Here is a 20,480-nt window from a genome sequence, read left to right on the forward strand (position 1 = left end):
AGAGAGAGAGAGAGAGAAAACCAAAACCTCTGAGTGTCAATAGAGAGAGCTTTACTTATATGAGGCCCTCAGGCCCCTGTGCACAGCCTATTCAGTCTTATTTTATATGCAACCCTAACAAGCCTAATTTTATTTACTTCTAAAGGACAGAGTTGAGAAATGCTTCCTTCAAAGATGGTGGTAATTTCTTAAAGTATTCATGGTTTTAGAGTCAAAGTTTCAGGTATCTAAGAAATCACCTGAAGTGCAATGGCCTCTTGGAGGACGATACAAACTGTCATCTCGGTTTGTCCAGAACTGAAGGGGTTCCTAAGACTTGGGTCTTTCAGGGCTGAAACTGGGGAAGTGCAAGGCAAATCAGGAAGAGTTGGTCATCCTGTGGCTACCTGACGTATTTACTATAAATTATAAGAAAAAGATATGTGTATATTGTATAGATATGACATAGATATATACAAAATGTGGATAAAGTAGATTTTAAACACTCTGTCCCTCTCAGTTAGAGGGACACCACAGGGTCTTTATCATGGGACCTCTGCAGCTATGGCAACACACTGAAAAGTGGCTTTGCCAGGCACAGTGACTCACACCTGTAATCCCAACACTTTGAGAGGCTGAAGCGGGCGGATCACGAAGTCAGGAGTTCGAGACCAGCCTGACCAATATAGTGAAACCCCTTCTCTACTAAAAATACAAAAATTAGTCGGGCGTCGTGGCGGGCACCTGTAATCCCAGCTACTCAGTAGGCTGAGGCAAGAGAATCGCTTGAACCCGGGAGACGGAGGTTGCAGTGAGCAGAGATTGCACTGCTGCACTCTAGCCTGGGTGACAGAGACTCCATCTCAAAAAAAAAAAAAAAAAGAAGAAAAAGAAAAAAAAAAGAAAAGCGGTTTTGTGTATGAGATGTTGGTGTTGTAGGTCCTAGTAACCCTTGATAATGACGTGACTAGAAGCTGACCTGTCATCATAAAGACAGGCCTTGGTTTACCTCACATGTACTCTGTAATTCACTTTTACACTATTCTGACAGGGGAGGTTGTGCTGGACCCATTTTCGAGGTGGAGAACCAGAGGCAAACAAAATATTTTGCAATAATTTTAAAATGAGGGGAGTAAGTAAAATGGTTTTCTCCCTTGATTTCCAGTTCAGGGTCCCTCAGAAAACCCTGTTCCCCAGTACTCACCCTGATCCCCTGAGCCCCACCCCGGCTAGAGGATGTAATCAAAGGATGTTGGCAAAAAAGCTCTGAGGGGGAAAGTTGGATCCAACTGCTATTTCTGTTTCTATAGATCCAATTATCTTCCCTTTTCTCCAATCATAGTAAATCTAAAGGGAGTTATTTGGACACATTTCCCAGGCTGGAAAAAGCCATTTCACACGGGAGAGAAAATATGGCCAATAGAGTAAGCTGCTCTTGGCTTTTTGTGACTTTAACATATTGCACCTGTTGTAGCTGAGGGAGCAAAGATGAGTGGCTTGAAATCCAGGGGTGGGGCATCCTGCATTTGAGTATTCTCTATTTAGGCCAAATTCTGAGGGGTGTTTGTGTGTGGGGTGTGTGTGTGTGTGTGTGTGTGTGCTGGAAAGGAACATTGGAGCCTTAAATACCACTTTGTGGCTTACATGCCTATTAAAATAGAACTTTTTTTTTCTCTGGCTATCTATAGGGGAGAAGAACTGAGAAGCTAGAGAGAAAAGAGATCTCAAAACCACGCTAAGGAGGGAATGCACAGTGTAGGAGGTAAAGTGTGGAGATGGGAAAGAGTGATTTGTATTGAAGTGAGAGGGGCTAGAAAAAAAGAGATTAGAGAATGGGGAATGAAGAGGGTGCTGGAGGATGAAGAGAGGTGGGCAGGGTTCTGGGACCAAGCCCTTGAGAGGACTGGGCAGTATTTTGAAATTTCTTCCAGTTGTCAAGTTGTTCTATTGATCATGGCAAAGCTTTTGCTCTGTCCAGTTTGAAAGACAGTCCTCTCCAATCAGCCTGTAAAAGTTGGTGAGCTGGGTTACATGACTGCTGTGGCCAGAGCCTGGCGCTAAGGCCTGCTGAGGAGATTAAAAAGAGCTTCCCTTTCCAGGGGAAGCTTATGGACTAGCTGGGAAGACAGTGCAGGATCACATGGGTAAAAAGTAAACCACTTTAGGCAGTGACATGAAAGGGGGCCACCATGCTATGGAGTTGTTGGTTGAGGAGAGAGTTGAGAAGAAAAGATGTGAATGTCTGGCTGGTTCCTAGAACACTCCTAACTGACTCTTGGCTAAGGGTTCCCTGAAGATCACATGGATTTTCTTCCTGCCCTCTCAGACTGAAGAATTCTTTTTCCCTAGCTGGAACAGTAGGGCCCTGACAGAGGTTCTAGAAATGGATGAACTCTCCATCAATTTTTTCAGCCTGTTTGGTGCCTCCAAAATACCTGCTACAGGTCCTGGGATAAAACAGTGACTTTAGAAGACTCAAAAAAGGACATGACGAATGGCATGGGTTTGATTTTCAGTTTTATTCACGTTAATAATAAGCCTCAGCCCACTTTTAGGCAGACCCCAGAGTCCTAAGCAAGGCCCAGGCTGCTGTTGTAACTTTGTAATAATTGAGCACTGGTCATGACAGACTCCATTATGAGCTCAGGATCAGCCTATATATATGAGCAGGCGGGGACAGGCTGCAGGCAGTTGCGGGTTGCAGGAGTTCAGGAAAGGAGGTGGGACTAGTGTCAACCTGGAATAGCTCTACAGTAACAATGGCAGCCTTTTTGTTGCTGGGACATCCATACAGGCAACTTAGCTGGTGAAAGGACTCTGGATTGGTTGGCAGTCTGCTTTTTTTTTTTCCAAGGTAGGCACTGAGAAGGCACCAAGATCAAAACTCTTATAAAGATAAGATTTTGGTACCTGCAGGCGTATTTGTTCGACACAGCTGAAGAGGGGGTGGGGACATTTAGTTTAGAAAATGGAGTGTCCTGGCCGGGCGCTGTGGCTCACGCCTGTAATCTCAGCACTTTGCGAGGCCGAGGCGGGCAGATCACGAGGTCAGGAGATCGAGACCATCCCGGCTAACACGGTGAAACCCCGTCTCTACTAAAAATACAGAAAATTAGCCGGGCGTGGTGGCGGGCGCCTGTAGTCCCAGCTACTCAGGAGGCTGAGGCAGGAGAATGGCGTGAACCCGGGAGGCGGAGCTCACAGTGAGCCGAGATCGCGCCACTGCACTCCAGCTTGGGCGACAGAGCGAGACTCTGTCTCAAAAAAAAAAAAAAAAGAAAGAAAAAAGAAATGGAGTGTCCATTTTTCTTGCCCTTCTGCTAGGTGTATACATATATTTTTCTAACCCTTGGTATGGGTTAGGAAATGCTTTTAGGTTTCTTGAAGAATGAGTCCTGCTCGAGGACATGTAGTTGTGGATTAGTACACTAGAGGGCGTACTGCCCAGAGACCAACTAAAGGACTAAAGGGCAAGGACTGATAAATTCAAAATACTACATGAGATAGGAGCCCTGCCCTCAGCAGAAAGGGACCTTAGCAAGGGACATGAAACCAAGGAGGTAGTTTGTGAGATATTTTTAGTGCGGACATATGGTAGGGGTGCCCCTGGAGCAGCTGAGGTGGGAGGTGGTGTGTTAGGAGGAGAGAACATTCCTTGTGCTAGTGTGGCTCAGACAAGCTAGAGTCAGGATTTTAACAGTGGGTCCACAGCATTGTTTCCCATCCCCTAGAGGTCATTATGCTCTTGCCTCTCTGGCTTTAGAGCCTCCAGATTAGACAGAAAACATGGAGTCAGAGCTGAAGACAGACCAGAACTCTGTGTCTCTAATGGTTACGCAACCAGTATGTAGCTCAGCAAGCCTTTCAGCTTTGCTCATAATTGGACACTTGCTTCTGTGAGGCTGGCCCAGGCACCTCTGTTGTCATGACAACTTACCTAGCACCTATTGTCTGGGCAATTGGGGGTAAACTGCCTCTGTTGTCATGACGACAAGAGTTCTTTTATATTTCCCCAGGTGATCACTTTACTGTAGAAGAAATGAGGTTAACAGAAAAGGGTGAGGGAGAACAACAACTCGAGCCCAACAACTCTAACGCACCCAATGAAGATCAAGAAGAAGAAATCCAACAGTCAGAACAGGCAAGTGGTGGTTTCTCAATTCCAACTTAGTTATGGGGGTCCTCTTATAATGCTCCCCTAGAAAGGCACTAATGCCTGACTGTTGAATTCTTAACCACCAATTAGTGTATGACAACCTGGGCTACCTTCCTCCCGGTTGTGGGGGAGCAATTACTACTTCACAAAGCAATCTCTTTTTATTTATTTATTTATTTATTTATTTATTTATTTATTTACTTATTTTTTGAGACGGAGTCTCACTCTGTTGCCCAGGCTGGAGTGCAGTGGTGTGATCTCAGCTCACTGCAACCTCCGCCTCCCAGGTTCAAGCGATTCTCCTGCCTCAGCCTCCTGAGTAGCTGAGATTACAGGTGCCTGCCACCACACCCAGCTAATTTTTGTATTTTTAGTAGAGACAGGGTTTCACCATATTGGTCAGGCTGGTCTCGAACTCCTAACCTTGTGATCCACCCACCTTGGCCTCCCAAAGTGCTGGGATTACAGGCATGAGCCACCGTGCCTGGCAAAGCAATCTCTTATTAGCTAACTTGGTAAGGTTCTACTACTAGCTAACATATCTTCAGTGCTTATTCTATGTCAAGCACTGTGCCCATGCCCTTAATCAGTCTACTATACTGACTTACAGATGTCCCATTGGACAAATAAGGAAACAGAATCAAAGAGATTAAAGTACTTAGCTTAACAGTGACCAGCTTAGTACTAGAATCCAGGGTTTCTTTCTTTTTTTTTTTTTTTTTTTTGAGACGGAGTTTTGCTCTTGTTGCCCAGGCTGAAGTGCAATGGCTCAATCTTGGCTCACCGCAAACTCCGCCTCCTGGGTTCAAGCGATTCTCCTGTCTCAGCCTCCCGAGTAGCTGGGATTACAGGCATGCGCTACCACACCCGGCTAATTTTGTATTTTTAGTAGAGACAGGGCTTCTCCATGTTGGTCAGGCTGGTCTCGAACTCCCGACCACAGGTGATCCACCCACCTGGGCCTCCCAAAGTGCTGGGATTACAGGCGTGAGCCACTGCGCCCGTATGAATCCAGGGTTTCTGATTGCCTATCTAGTCCTTGCAGCCCTGGGGTGGGTCTTGGTTTGTGGGGAGGAGGAGTAGGGAGGAAGGAGTCCAAAGGAGAAAGGCAGTGGGCCCCTCCCTAGTTGTACTCACCATGCGTTGGCGCCTCTGCCTTCTTCGAAGTCGTATGAATTCTTTATGCTGACGAGAAACAAAATTGACAGCAGCATACTCCAGCAAGGCAGCGAACACAAAGAGCAGACACACAGCCATCCAGATGTCGATTGCCTTCACGTAGGACACCTACAACATCCAGCGACAGACCTATCAACCTTCTTGGAGTCCTTCCGTGGCCTACTGAGGGGATTTTCAATCCCTATCGATTGCCTGCTCTTTTTGAGCTTTATCCTGAATTTCTTCTGGTGTTTAAAGAAGCTTTCCATGACATATCCCGTTGTCTGAAAGCCCAGATGGAAAAGATCGGACTGCCCATCATACTCCACCTCTTCACACTCTCCACCCTCTACTTCTACAAGATTTTCCTTCCTACAATTCTTTCCCTTTCTTTCTTTATTCTTCCTATACGTCTGCTTCTGCTTTTTATTATTGTCTTCATTCTGATCTTCTTCTGATTCTTTTGTTTCAATAAACAGCAATGAGCATGAGCACTGCATTTGTCTTCCCTCTGTTATCTCCTAGGGTCCTCACAGCCTTAGTGGTAATTGGTCAGGCAGGGTTCACAATTCCGATGTGAGACACATGAGGACACTTAAGGCCCAGAGCAGATGGTCTTAGCCAAGATTACCCAGTGAGAAGGTGGCACTAGGACCTGAGGGTTCTGGACTTTCAATTTAGTGGCATTGCCATTTACTTAGGCTGCGGTCTCACTGACAGACTAGGAGTTCCTTCCTTTCTCTCCTCCACCCCTATTCTTCCCTTGGTCCTGTGGTTTTCCTTGTTGCTCTTTTGGAAAGGCTCTGCTGATGAATTTAGCTCAGTAGTGAGCTGGGGCCTCATCTCTCACCCTGGAGAGAACAGGGCAGGGATACTGAGGGAACACCACCCACCCCTTTAAGGATGCTTTGCTAGTTGCAAGGTGTGGTTGGCACCCACCTATCCAGTCCCTTGTACTCTCCTCTCACTACTTTCCTTGGCAGCCTCTAAGTACTTTTGTCTCCCACTTTCTGGCCTCTTCCAGGCATTGCAGCTGGATGGGGCCAGGAGTGGGGGACAGAGCTCAGGTTTAGACCTTTTCAACTCCTCAGCCAAATTACCTGCTACTTAGTTTTGAGCTGCTGAGCTCGCCACATAGGGCACCCCAGCAAGAACAGAATTTCGGACAGGCCACTTCTTTCATCAGCCGCTGCTATAATGGGAAGCGAGGGTGCTGCAGACCCCAGGTAAGGAGCAAGTTTCACTGGATAAATAAATCCTCTGCTTCAGTGATTCTTAACTGGGGACAACTCCTCCCCCCACCGGGGACATTGGGTAATATTTGGAGACATTTTTGGTGGCACAATTTTGCGGGAGGTGGTGGCTACAGGCATCTAATGGGTGCAGGCCAGGGATGCTGCTAAACACTCTACAGTACACAGCTCCCTGCCTGGCCTTCAACACACAGACATGTACACACACAGACACACATACAGACACATACAGACACACACAGACACACATACAGACACACACACACACACACACACACATGCACGCACACAACAAAGAATTATCTGGCCCCGAATGGCAAGAGTGCTAAGCGTGAAAAACCCTGCTCTAACTCTTTTAGGGCAATGTCACTGAGATGGTGGCAGTGGGTTACTAGGCAACCCTGATGAAGCATCCCTTGGTGTCTCCACTTTGCCACTTACTAACAGGGCATCCTATTTCATTCACCATCCCTCAGTCCCACAGTGCTCCCAAGGATATCAAATACCTGCTATCAAGATCAATAATGAGGTAATTACCCATTATTATAAAGAGATGGCCATGAAGGTCCTTAGACCATCAAAGAAAAAGACACTTTAAGCACTAGGAAGAAAGTCCTGTTAATGATGAGTGTGTCAATAATGCATCTTAAAAATCTCGGCCGGGCGCGGTGGCTCATGCCTGTAATCCCAGCACTTTGGGAGTCCAAGAGGCAGATCACTTGAGCCCAGGGGTTCGAGATCAGCCTGGCCAACATAGCCAAACCCTGTCTCTACTAAAAACAAAAAATTAGCTGGGTGTGATGGCACATGCTTGTAATCCCAGCTACTAGGGAGGCTGAGGTGAGAGAATTGCTTGAACCTGGGAGGCAGAGGTTGCAATGAGCTGAGATCATGCCACTGCACTCCAGCCTGGGTGACAGAGCAAGACTCTGTCTAAAAAAAACAAAACCGAACATAACAAAAAAACAAAAACAAAAACAAAAACTCAGGAATCTGTCCACTCACTATCCTAGCACATGTGAAGGGTTGCAAGTTTTCTGAATGGTCTCCTTGCATCTACTCTTGCCACCTCCAATCTGTTCTCCAAACAGCAGCCAGAGTTGTTTTCAAAATGTAAATCTGATTATACCACTCCTCTTTACGATCCTTCAGTGGTTCTCCATTACCCTTACGATACAGTCTTTGCCCCGCTTATCATGATACCTAGCCTTTGCCTACCTGTTCAGTTTCATCACACCCCTCGTAATCTGCTGTGGTGAACTATTTCAGTAGTTTCCCAAAGAGCTAATCTCCTCTAACCTTTCTCTCATTTACCTGGATAACTTTTACTTATCCTTCAGCTCTCACTTTAGATACCACATCCCCTGGGAAGCCTTCCCTAATCATCCCAGTCTGTGTTGGTTGTCCTGCTCTATGTGCTCAGTTTACCTACAACTTCCTAGCATCCATCACATACCTGGCCATTCCCTCCACTAGACTGTGAGCTCTTCAATGGCACGAACTGTTTCTATCTTGATCCCTGTTCTGCTTCCAATGCCTAGCTGAGTTTCTGACCTATAGTAAACATTTTTTGGAATGAATGAACAGATAGATGGTTTCGCAACATGTGATGTGTATATCTGCTGGCTTCTGCTTGCTCTTTACCCTCCTTACCACCACCTGCTCCAATAGCTGTAGGCCATTTAGATGATAGGATCTAGATAGAAGTGGCTCCTTCCCTGCTGCAACTTTAGGTCTAATCTCCTAGCCTCTGGAATAAACTTCCATTTAGTCCTTCCATTCTGCCTTGAGCTCCCTGCAGTTGAGGGGATCAAAGTCCTGGCAAAGAGATGGTAATCAGTGCCTTTGGTGGCACCATAAAGGCAAAGTAACAGTTGTTTCCTGGGAACATGAGGAATGGCCACTCCAACCAAGTTCCCTTACAAAGTAAGCCTCTACCACTCTCATTCTGGACACTAGAGTTGTATTAGGGGTGTGAGATTGGTGTGGCTTTTGGAAGCCCCTGGCCTGAACTCATAGGCCCCCACCAAACTTAATGTTGCACCAACTCAAGAGTGAGCAGACAGTCCCTGGCTTACTGAGTCCCTTGCTCTGAGGGGCTGGCTAATGAGGCTATTTAGTTCAGGGTGCAGGCCTGGATATTTTGCTTACTGGCCAATGAGGCCATAAAGAAGTCATTAAAATCTGACAAGAAGGTATCAAATGCTGCAAACAACCCTCCAACAAAGACTTTTTTTTCCCAAATAAGGAAACTGAGTGATTCCTGGGAGCAGATGGATTATGTTCACTCACAGGAGGGAACCAGAAAAGGAAGTTCTCTTGGCAAGAATAAGGCATAAATTGCAGTACCTCCCGGCTTTAGAGATGAATCACCTTGCATGGCAGAGGCAATAAACTAGGGCAGGGTTCTTAGGTCTGAACTACTTTTCAGCTTCTGGTCTCGTTACAGCATCATTATCAAAACATGACCATCACAGCCTGGTCTGGCCGTGTAGCCCTTGCCTAAGTCCAGCCTGCCTCTCAGAGCCTTGTATATATCCCTGTCCATCTAGGAAACACATTTACAGAAAATGATCTCTAACAATATTTCCTGGGACATGTGATTCTGATCTGAGTTTTGACACCATTTATCCCTATAGGGCTTTGGATCACCTCAAAGGGTTTCTGACAACTCAAAAATAATTAGGGACAAAACCAGCTGCTTTAGCCCCAGATTCATCACTCAGTTTTTTCAACCTTGACACCTGATAATTATAACAATAGTTAACATTTATTGAGCAGTTATTATGTGCCAAACACTGTCCTGTGTGTTAATACATTATATTTTGCAATAACCCTATGGAAGTGGTAATATTCTTTTTTTTTTTCTCTCGAGACAGAGTCTTGCTCTGTTGCGCAGGCTGGAGTGCAGTGGTGCTATCTCGGCCCACTGCAACCTCCGCCTCCCAGATTCAAGCAATTCTTCTGTCTCAGCCTCCCGAGAGCTGGGGTTATAGGCACACGCCACCATACCCAGCTAATTTTTTTGTATTCTTAGTAGAGATGGGGTTTCACCATGTTGGCCAGGCTGGTCTCGAACTCTTGGCCTCTTGATCTGCCTGCCTTGGCCTCCCAAAGTGCTGGGATCACAGGCGTGAGCCACTGCACCCAGCCGGAACTGGTAATATTCTTATTCCCATGTTACAGGCAAGATGATTGAGAGGTTAAGGAATTTACCTAAGGTAAATTATTAGTAGATGATGAGCCTGGGAGACAAACCCAAATCTGTCTGACCCCAATCTCCTACTCCTAATCACTAGCCCCCCAACCTCCGCCATGTAGCAAATTCATAAATTCACCATGGATGTTTGAAATTACCTGCTGCGTAAGCCCCCAGTAAAAAGTCTTCTTAGGAACAAGCACTGAGAGATGGGAGATCATAGGGCCTGGTTCCCAACAAATCAGTGCAAGAGGGAATATGTTCATTTTAAGATCCACAAGGAATTGTGTTGCTTTCGCTTCCTGTTATTTCTCCATGACAAAGTTCAGTGGCTGGTACATAGTACATGCTCAATAAATATTTATTGAATGAATAAATGGCCTTGTTCCCTGATTTGTTCAGAGCCTTGCTGACTCTAAGGACTTTGAGGTGACCTCTAAATTCCCTACATGAAGACATGAGGCAGGGAGAATCTGTGCCCAGTCCCGTCAGCACAAATCTTCCTGCGTAATCAAAACACCACCGGGCCCAGACAACTGGAGTCCACTGACTTTAATTGCTATTTTCTACCTCAATTTTCTCATCCCAAAAGAATGGATACTGTCTCTAGAGCGCTTTGTGATAGTTTCTAATTTCTGATACAGTAAGATGACAGAAATTGGTTCAAAACTCTGATATTCTTTTGGTTGTTTCTTATAAGGCATGATCTTAAGAAGGTTATTTTACCACTCTGGGCTGTATTCTCCTCATCTGGATTACGAGGGAGTAGGGCTTTCTACTTGCTGAGGATCTTTTGACCTAGGACATGCTAGTATTTCCTGAAGAGAGTCAAAGTAAGGCACTGTCTCTCCTCATTCCCTAGCCAGATAGTATCCCTAACCCCAGCCTCCACATTGTCAACAATGTTATTAGCAGTATATTACAGGGAGAGAGAATGCAGGACACCAGCTTTTGCCCAGTGGGTCTTTTCAACCTTAAATCCAAGGTAAATGGTGAGCAGGAGGGCACATTGGGATGAATGGGAAATGGGGTACTCTACGGCAAGCAAGTTCCCTTGCATGTCTCTTCACCTTAGGCAAAGAGGCCCGGGAGCCAGAGCTCTGGGTGGTCATGGTGAGCACGGTGGTGATGCCCAGGCCCACACGGGCAGGGGCGGCATCCATGTTGATCCAGAAGGAGACCCAGGACAGGATGACGATGAGTAGGCTGGGGATGTACATCTGAATCAGATAGTAGCCCATTTGCCGTTCCAGGTGAAACTTTACCTCGATGCAGGTGAATTTCCCTGCAAGGAGAGAGGTGAGGTGTCAGGCCCCAGGTACCCAGCCTGTAGCTGAGCCTAAGGGGATTAGGACAGGATTAGGGCAGCCCTCTACTGACCAGCCTCTGGGCACCTCAGCTGGGCCAATGAATGAGCCTTTCATAATGGCCCCAGGTAGTGCCAGATGTATGTACTAAGGAAGCTCTCAGAGCGACCATCAAAGACTTGGCCTTTGGGTCCCAGCACTTTCATTTCCAGCAGAAGGCCTTTCACATGACCGCACAGCAAGAGCATAAGGAGCAGGAGGGCTCCAGAGTCAGACTGCCTGGGTTTGAATCCTGAACCTTCCACTGTGTGACTTTGGGCAAAACACCCAAGCATTTTGAGCTTCAGTTTCCTTGCCTGTAAAACAGAGTAGTGATACCAACTCCATCACCGGGCTATTGGAAAAATTAAACAAGATAATGTATTTGAGGTGTTTGACACATAGGTAGCTGTTACTATTGTTATCATTATTAACAAAGCAATTAGCTTAGACTCCACTTAGATCTCAGGGGCCATGCTTGTGCTTGCTAGTGCCCCAGAAGCTCTCTAGCAACAACAATTCACTGGGACAAACACTGCTTGTGTCTTAAGCAAGTGAGAAGAGCCGGATAGCAAACATCTGAAAACAGTGCCCAACAGAGACCAGCTCCAGACAGCGAGGAGCAGGTTCCCATAGAGCATCAGGCTGCAGCATTCTATTCCACCAACAAAAAGTGCATTGGCCCAGGCACACCGACCAATGCTCCACCTCCTTTGCCAGCCTTCACTTTACGCTGCTTTCCGGGGCCCTAGGGCAGAGAAAATACTAGCTCAGATCTTCTCTCGGAAGCAGAGGCTCAGGATAATCCAAGCAAAAAGGAGAAGATGCATATATTGTTATTTGATTCTGGCCTAGGTCTAGTCTTATCAGGCCTACTTGATTCTTCAAAGCCAGTGATTTCGTCAATGACTGATTATGGCTTTGACACATTGTATGATGCTGTGACCTCTTACTGTTCCTTGAATCCACCTCACTTCATCCCACCCCAGGATTCTTGCCGTGACATGCCTTTATTAGGTACCTATATATATATATATATATTTTTTTTTTGCAATAGCAGTTTTGTTTTTAATTCCAAAATTAAAACTTGTTTAGTATAGAAAAAATGAGAAGTAGAGAAGGAATAATAATATTCATAAGCTTACATTAATCAAACCCCTACTAAGGGACCTGACTTTATATACTTTATCTCATTTAATCCTATAGCAACTCTTTGGGGCAAGTAAAATTATCTCTCATATTACAGATAGGAATACGGTGGCATGAAGAGATTAAATTATGTTTCTCAAGGGCACTCAACTAGTAAATGATGGAGCCAGAATCCAAACTCAGCTCTATCTGCCTCCAAAGTTCTTGCTCTTATCTGTTGTATCACATTACTTTGGAGACATTTAGTGCTATTTCCACCCAAGGTTTTTAAATGCATGCTTTTGGTTTGTTTCTTTTACCATAGTACAATCTTTCTTTCTGTATTTATACCTCTGAATCTTACCTTTTTTCACTTGTACTTTCTCACATTGATATAAGCACCTCGTAACCATCCCTTTTAACGTCTGCATACTAGTCCTCTGCCCTATCGGTGGATATTTAAAACAGTTCCAAGTTTTTGCTAATATAAACAGCCACCCAGGAGCCCCCTTGGGGTCTAAGGCCAATGCGGTATTTTGGAATATTTCCATATAATACATTTCAAGGAGTAGGATTCCTGGATAAATAAGTAGAAAAACAATTTTAGCTTCTAGACTAAAGTTTCTCAAAGCATGTTTGCTGGACCACCTGCACCACAATCCTCAGGATGCTTGTTAAAATGCAGATTTCTAGGCATCACTCCAAGTATAGGTAACCATAATCAGAATCTCTGAGAGGTAGAGCCCAGGAGTCAACATTTTAATAGACTCCCCAGGGGAATATAATGCACCCCAAAGTCTGAAAACCACTGATCTATATACAAATTGCCAACTTTTTTACTCCAAAAAGTTTATATCAATTTTCATTCCCCCTTGCATTTTCTAAATTCAATGGCCTTTTCCTCTTCCCACTCCCCACACCCCCACATACATGCACACACATATTCATGGGGCAGCACCCAAAACATATCAGCCCACCACGGAAAGGACCCGGGATCTCCCCTCTTCAGGTTGCTGCCTCTATTTCAGGGTCAGAGCTCCGTGCAGACAAATTGTCAGGGAACATGTGGAGCCAGCAACTCTTAAGCTGCAGGGGGGCAGATGTTCAGCCTGGGAAAGCAGCCCTTCTCCACTTCTTAGCTGACATTTAACACCTGGGAAGTTCCTGAGAGCTGGCAGTGGTAGCAACAGTGGGAGATGTGGACTATAAGCTGGCCACTGCCCTCAGGCCTGTTCCCTCTGGGTTCAGCATAGTCACTCCCTATTACCAGATGTGGATTCCCTGCTTTCACACAAAGTTGACCCCAGGAAAAGTGGGAAACTGTCCACCCACTGTCATTTGCTCTGCAGCATGCCACAGGAACAAGAACACGGACTTTGGAGTTAGAAGGCTTGGATTTAAATTCTAAATCTGCCATTTACTAGCTGTGTGACTTGGACACTTGATTTAACTAACTTCTTAGAACCTCAGTTTTCCCTTTCTGAAAAATGGTATTTATAATTGCTGTCACAAATACATAAGTTATATGAAGTACCTGGCCCCATATCTGACATAGATTGAACCTTCGATAGAGGCCAGCTGCCTTGTCCCCTTGCCTCATATCTGAAGGTTCTCCTGTGGCTCACAGCCAATAAAGATCCTGGTTTTTACCTGTGTTGTAGTGCTTGGTACAATAGCCTAGATCCTTCTCATCCCGCAAGATAAACTGGGGCAGAGTCAGCCCCTCAGCCACTTGGACAGCAGGAGCATCTTCCAGCCACTCAAACACGAGGTCATTCATGGTGTAGCCAACTGAAAGTGACAGAGATGGCAGAGGGCTGCAGAGTGTGGGTGCTGGGTGGGGGTAGGGGTAGTATCAGAACAGGCAGGAGAGAACAGGTGAGGAGTAAGCTCTGGGGTTTAGGAGCTTCATGCTCATCATGGAAAGGGAAACTTTTCTGGAGAGGGCCCATCCTGAGTGGGCAGGTAAATCAGGAAGATTACAGACTCCTCTCCTACCCTGTTCTCAAGCTTGAGAAAAGCCCAAAGATAAATTATTCTGGCAGACCTAGAAAGCAGGTCAAGAGGGTTGGAAAGATCCAGATGTCAAGGAACCCAGCTGGGAGCCTCCTGCCATATCTCAAACTGAGGGGAGTAAGCATGTGTACCGAACACATGTCTTAAGCTGAGCTAGCCTCAGAGCCAGGGCTTCTGCCACATCACCTCAGGGAGGAGACAGCTATTTATACCCTGCCAGTCATGCATGGGACAATGTGCATACCATAGATCCTAGCCAGGGCCTTGAGTTGGGGCAAATTTAAAGCTAATGTCTGAACATGCCAAGTTATTCACACATACATAGCAGTTCATGAGGGCTCATGCCACATATATGACCATATTTGCAGATGTCAGGCAGAAATGGGAGCAGAAACACCAAGGCTCACAGACATCCAGTGTTGGGCCTTGACCCAGAGTAGCTCTGTGACTTTGGGTAAGTCGCTTCCCCTTCTGTAAAATGGGAATTATAGTAGCTGCTCTCCTCACTTTTCAGTGTTGCCATGAAGGGATATTGAGTGCCTGGATGTGAAAGTGGTTTAAGAACTCTAAAGAGCTGACCACCTAGGACACATTCTATTCATCACAGTTATTTTATGCTGGAAAGAGCCTTATAAGCCTTCTTCTGTGAACATCTAGCGGATGGCTCCAGATCTAACAGTCTCCCCTGACCCAGGAGATGAGGAGGGAGTGGAAATAAGTGATGGCCCAACCTTGTCATCCTTGGTTCCTCTGCACTTTGGGCAGCCCCTCCAGGCTGGCATCCCTGCCACAGAGGAGCCCTTGGCTGACCTCTTCATTCTAGGCACTGTCTTGTGCCTAGAACTGTCATCTCCTGCCTCTCTACAAAGGTTATCTGTGCTTGTGGGGAATCAGGGCTCCACGAGTGCCCCCACCCTGCCCAGTCTGGCATTTTTATAGGCATCTTCAATGTCTTAATTCAAGAGAAGTAAAGGTGCAACTACTTCAGGCACTGTGAGAGGGGACATACGTTTGGGCAGAGAAGATGTTGCTCAAATCGCCCCCCAAAACAGCACAAACACATTTGTGCGTAAGGCTGATGTCTTCCTGTTCCCCAGCCCCATGGAACAGCCAGATCAGCAAATAATGTGGGGATGAAAAACACACTGGGCTAGGGGTTAGGGAGCCCTGGTTTCTAGTCTCATCTGTGCCAAGAATTGGCTGGGTGTGCTTGAGTAAGTTCTTCCCAACTCTGAGTGGCCCTTTTCCTGTCTGTGATGTCATGAGGTCGGGTTAACTGGCTGTTATTCCAGGCTCTCTGTGACTCTATAGAGACACTTACAGCTCTCCAGCTGCATCGTGCAGGTCTGGATGTCCATGGGGAAGTTCTTGAGGTCCATTGGGCAGGACAAAATGAGGGTCAACCTAGTGGGGACAGTAAGAAAGAAGTGACATCGGCTTACTGGGGCCCATCACAGTGCAAGGGAACCCTCCTCCCACCCCTCAGTCTTCATCCAAATTCTTCCCCTTAACGCAAACTCTCCTGGCTATCCACCCGGTGCACCTGATGCTGTAGAGCACGTTCCCATTTTTGAAGATGCGCAGTAACTTGTTGTCTGTGGTCACCTCATGGAAGTTGGCCCCTTTCTCATTGGCAAAGAACAGGTCTGGCTTCCAGATAGAGTCCAGCATTGAGGGATCAAGGTCCAGAGAGTCATCAGGATATTCTCGGTAGGACAGGCGTGGGTCATTCCACTGTTGCCGCAAGAAGACATTCACCCGGTAGTCCTGGGAGGATACAGATATGGGCCCTTCAGAAACATTGCCATTCCCAGGGGCCCAGCAAGCCTGTAGGGGCAGGAGGGCCATGAGGAGGAATGTTGGGAACACATCTCAGGGGCAGTAGGCATTTTTCACTGGAGAAGGAGCCTTCCTTGGGCTGATATGGCAAAAGATGCCAGCTTGCTATCTGGTGGGCTCCTCCCACTCACACTAGGCTGGAAGTGGGGAGCAGGGAGATCCCTTACCATTGTGGTCTCGGTGACGGAGCTGAAACTGTTGATGAAGATGTTGCAGGTCACGTTCACGGGTGGGCCTGAGGGTAGCAAAGCACAGGCCATTGGCAGGGCATTCCAGGAGGCTGGGAGCAGCTTCCAGAACTCCTACCCTGAGCTGCAGGCCAGGGCACTGCTGGGAGAAATCAGTGCCAGATACACAGGCCCATGGGCAATGGGGTGAGGAGGCTTCTTCTGAGCTGTTAGAACCAGCCCCAGCCCTGGACCTCCAGCCTCGTTTCCTTAGGGGAGGCAATAGGGGCTGGCTGGCTAGTGTGCTGCCAAAGGTGGTGGGAAGGGAGGGGTTTTTATAGGATGAAGATTTCTTACCTTTAAAATTGGGCCGAATCCTGGCATCATATCCAGATGTTCGCCCCATAAGTTTGTCTAGGAAATCAGAGGGGGACATGGGCTGGGACCCCTTGGTTCCAGATTTGACTTCCTCTTTTGCCAAGGCCACCCTGGACAGGAGAGGTAAAAAAGTCTGAGGCCAGTTGTGTGCTGCACTTATCACAGACTCTCCGTTTCCATACCCCTCAGGCAGGAGGATAGAAGACGATGGGTCTCTGGGTGCCATTTGCAAAATGAGAACAAAAATGCCATAAGTCAACACGGCAGCCTGCCAGTTAGTACTTGTAAAGCGTTTTCACAGACAGTAGATCTTCTTACCCTCCCAATTCTCAGTGAGATAGGGGTGAGGACTGTTCTTCCCATTTTACAGATGAGAAAACTGAGGCTTCACAAGGAAGAATGACTTGTTCAAAGTCTCAGAGCTAGTGACAGGGTCAGGACTCAAACCCTAGGCTGAGGCCTCATCCAGTGTTCTCTTTCTGAAGGTACTTGGAAAACACTCAGTGAGTGACGTCTTGCGGGAAATGATGTGGCTACTACAAAGTTTTGCCTGTCTAGCCTAGTCAAGGATGGGAAGGGCTCAAGGACAACTTGTATTTCTGAGAGTTGGCTTCAGTTGCTTGGGCTTTATGCTGGGCTGCTCAGGAAGTAGGACCCAGCTTCTGAAGAGGGAGTTTTGGCTTCTGGCATGTGCTCCAACAGGAAGCTATGTTTGAGCTACGTTTTAGTTAAGGGCCATGCCACTGCAGGCAGGTGAACTAGTTTTGGCAACTATGGTGGGGAAGCAGGACTCTAGGGATGGGGAAAAGCCTCCCGGTAGGGTAGACATGCTGAGGTCAACTCCCATATTTTCCCCGCTAACAGCTTGATTTTGAGGAAGGAGCCAGTGTGCTTTGGCATAGCTTAGAAGCCAGCCCCCTTTTCCCCTAACGGGTTTCCCTCTAACAGCAGCAAAACCCCTTCCATATGCCTACTTACCAACTTGCCAGCTAACAGATAAACTAGGGACTAGGAGCTCAGCAAAGCCTTGGGGACAGGAGCAGTGCTCAGGGCCGAGCTCAGCTGGACTCCAGGCTGGGCCAGGCACCTCCTGCTCCCTCCTGCCTGCTGTCACTGCTCTATAGCCGACTCCACCACTGTCACTGCCTCTGCTGCACTGTGGGACTGGGCAGCAGGGTAACTGCTGTCCTGCAGGGGTCTAGTCTTCTTTGAGCCAGTGGGCTCCTCTTTCCCAGTAGATCCATGTACTATCCAGTGACCGATAGAATAATAAAAATAGCTAAGGCACCATGCTAAATGCTTTACACACTCTGTCTAGTTTAGTTCTCACATTAGTCCTCTCGACTAAGTATTATGATTACCCCCATTATATAAATGAGAAGACTGAGGATCAGCAAGGTGAGGTGAATTCTTCACGATCATGCAGCCAGTGAGTGGTAAAGCTAGGATTCAAATCCAGAGCTACTGACTTCAAAACTAGCTCTATCTATCACAATACTATGGTGCAGGCAGCCCAGGGTGGGCTGCCAAGGAGCCAAAGCAGGGGAAGGTCAGTGGCAGCCCCACCTTGACCGTCTAGAGTCCTGCCTCCTTGAATCTTCTAAACAAGAGGAAGCCCTTACCCTGGGGACAGAGGCAGGCTCTGAAAATCCAAGGAGGCTGGTGGTGGTGCTGGAGCAAGCAGAAGTCTGTGACTTCACCACAGGATGTCCACGCTAGCCAGGTGCTGCTGCTGCTTCTGGCCACCTGCCACCTGCCTGCTGGGAGGCCACATGGTCCTGCACATGGAGAAACTGGACCCTCCCCGCCGTCCTCAGCCCCACTCTCAGGTCACCTCTCCTGCTAATCCTAGACCTAGTGTCCCGGGACAGGCTATGGGCTTAGCAGCCTCAGGCCCCAGCCCCTGTTGCAGTACCCTCTTCTGGGGCTAACTTGTCTGAGGACCTGAGAGCAGAGTCACCGTGTGCAGCCACTCCTTCCTCTCTTTCATTCCTGGAAAGCCCTAAACACCTTCAGGACCTAGGAGGATCCAGAGCTGACAGTGTTTCTCATGTAAAGTCCTGGGGCGGTGGGGGGAGAGAACTCTAACTCTGGTGCTAGGTAGCTGAGCCACCTTGGGCAGGTCACTCCCCATCTCTAGGCCTCAGTTTCCGTATGTACAATGAAGGACTTGGACTCCAGACTCTCTAAGGGCCCGTTTTGCTCTAACTGCCTCTGCTTTCCAAGCCCCAGTGAGAATGCTGCTACTGGAGCTTGAGCTTTGAGGCAGCCTCCTCTCCTGGAGGGCCTGCAAGGCTCAGTGTGGTGCCCCCTTCTGCCTGCATCCTCCTGTCAACTCCAGCTGTGCTGCCATTCCACTTTGAGCTGCTTTTCACTCTTTAGAAGTTTATTGCCCTGCTCTGCATCCCTGCCTGCCTGCCAGCCAATGTGTCTGCAAACAGTGGGGCAGGAGGCTTCGCAGAGGCAAGCAGCCCTGCGATGTTTCTTGGATTAAGAGGAGGAGGAGGAGGAGGAGTATGCTGCAGTGGCACTGACCCCCTCCACCTTGGGAGGCACTCCTCTTATGATCAAGCCAGCCCAGGCTACAGCCATCTTGCCTGTTCAGCTCACCCTGCCAACCTAGGCCGGCTCCTGGTCTAATGAGAAAGGGGCAATTGGTGGGGGAACATTTACAGGGAGCCCAAAGCATGTCTTTCCTGCAAGCCCAGGAAGTGACTGCTACTTGTTCCCCCTCAAGGAATAGGGAGCAACCAAGTGAGCACAGGCAGGGTGACTGCAGAAGGCCAAAGAATGTCTAGTCCAGCTCCATCCTGATGTGGTCTTGGGGCAAACCCCTGCTACTTGAAGCCTCTTGGGCTGGCAGTTGACAGATGTTGCTGTCATTTTTAGTGATCTGAGTAGTGTGTGGCCCAGATGATAGGGAAACAGGCTTAGGTGGCTGGACAGACACCCTCCATTCTGGGGCTTAGTTGCATAGCCCCTACCTGGGCCTAGGAAGCTTCCACCTGTGCAGAAACATTCCCAGCATGACTGGTGCCTTGACATCTCTAATGAAAAGCTCTTGGGGTCCTAACTGGGAGAGGGCGTGTCCTCCCCTGAAGCCCTCCAGACTGCGGGCTTTGTGCAAACTTAGAGGAAAGTGTGCCAGATGCCCAGGTTGCCCATCCCCCTTGGCTAGTGTTTGCATGCACCTCCTTCTCACCCCCACTCAGCTCACCTGAGGAGGACCTGCCCTGGCAGGGTCCAGAGAAGAAGGAAGGTGAGGGTTGCAGGAACAAGAGTTGTCATTCCGCGGGGATCTTGAAGCCCTTTCTCAGCCTGGCTGCCAACGTGAGAGGGGATATCCCTGCAGGAACGCCAAAAGTACAGAGCCTTTCTCCAACTTGGGCTGCTCGCAAAGAGCCTGCTCTCTCTCCTCTTCTGCCTCTTCTCCTCTGGCCCGTCTTTACCTGCCAGGGGCCAGAACTATTCCTCTGGAAATGATCCTGACACAGATAACCCTACTGGCTTCCGCTTGGGCTCGCCCTGGGCTCCGGAGGGCCTTAGCCTGCCAGCCGGGAGCTGGAAAAGATTCTCTCTGGGCAGCAATCACTCTCCAAACCCTGAAGAGTCTTGGAGGGGAGGGAGGAGGGAGACCGGTGGGAAGATGTTTTCCTGCCTCCCACCTCCCCCTAGATGCACCCTCCGAAAGCAGCAATTTAAAGGCACAGTCGGCAGCAGCTGGAGTGGGGTTCAGAACCTGCCTGTGTGCCAGGGAGGAGCTTGGGCTGCCGTGGCTGCTTGGGGAGGGCCAGAGGTGTTCTGTCCAACCTCTAACTCCCCAGCTGCAGGAGGGCATGTAAGCGGCCCTGCTCCCCCCAC

General features: G+C 48.0%; 2 protein-coding genes across 3 annotated transcripts; one reads left to right on the forward strand and one right to left on the reverse strand.

The window, feature by feature from the left end:
• The first annotated feature begins 2,664 nt into the window (after positions 1 to 2,664).
• On the forward strand, positions 2,665 to 5,784 carry TMEM31 (transmembrane protein 31). 2 transcript variants are annotated; one of them, XM_032757386.2, is made up of 3 exons: positions 2,665 to 2,833; positions 3,996 to 4,120; positions 5,347 to 5,784. In XM_032757386.2, the coding sequence occupies exons 2-3, from the start codon at positions 4,019 to 4,021 to the stop codon at positions 5,749 to 5,751; spliced, it is 507 nt and encodes a 168-aa protein (XP_032613277.1). In that variant the 5' UTR covers positions 2,665 to 2,833; positions 3,996 to 4,018; the 3' UTR covers positions 5,752 to 5,784. The 2 variants fall into 2 exon arrangements, with proteins under 2 accessions (XP_032613277.1, XP_058297276.1); XM_058441293.1 differs by having other exon boundaries at positions 2,682 to 2,833; positions 5,344 to 5,784.
• Positions 5,785 to 10,719: 4,935 nt separating this feature from the next.
• On the reverse strand, positions 10,720 to 19,907 carry LOC116811912 (glycine receptor subunit alpha-4). The gene is made up of 7 exons (XM_032757384.2): positions 19,837 to 19,907; positions 16,599 to 16,729; positions 16,242 to 16,309; positions 15,779 to 16,002; positions 15,557 to 15,639; positions 13,870 to 14,010; positions 10,720 to 11,030 (listed from the first exon to the last, which is right to left on the reverse strand). The coding sequence occupies exons 1-7, from the start codon at positions 19,905 to 19,907 to the stop codon at positions 10,720 to 10,722; spliced, it is 1,029 nt and encodes a 342-aa protein (XP_032613275.1).
• Between the last annotated feature and the right edge of the window lie 573 nt (positions 19,908 to 20,480).

This window comes from Hylobates moloch, unplaced genomic scaffold (assembly GCF_009828535.3).
Source record: "Hylobates moloch isolate HMO894 unplaced genomic scaffold, HMol_V3 SCAFFOLD_7, whole genome shotgun sequence".
NCBI lineage: Eukaryota > Metazoa > Chordata > Mammalia > Primates > Hylobatidae > Hylobates > Hylobates moloch.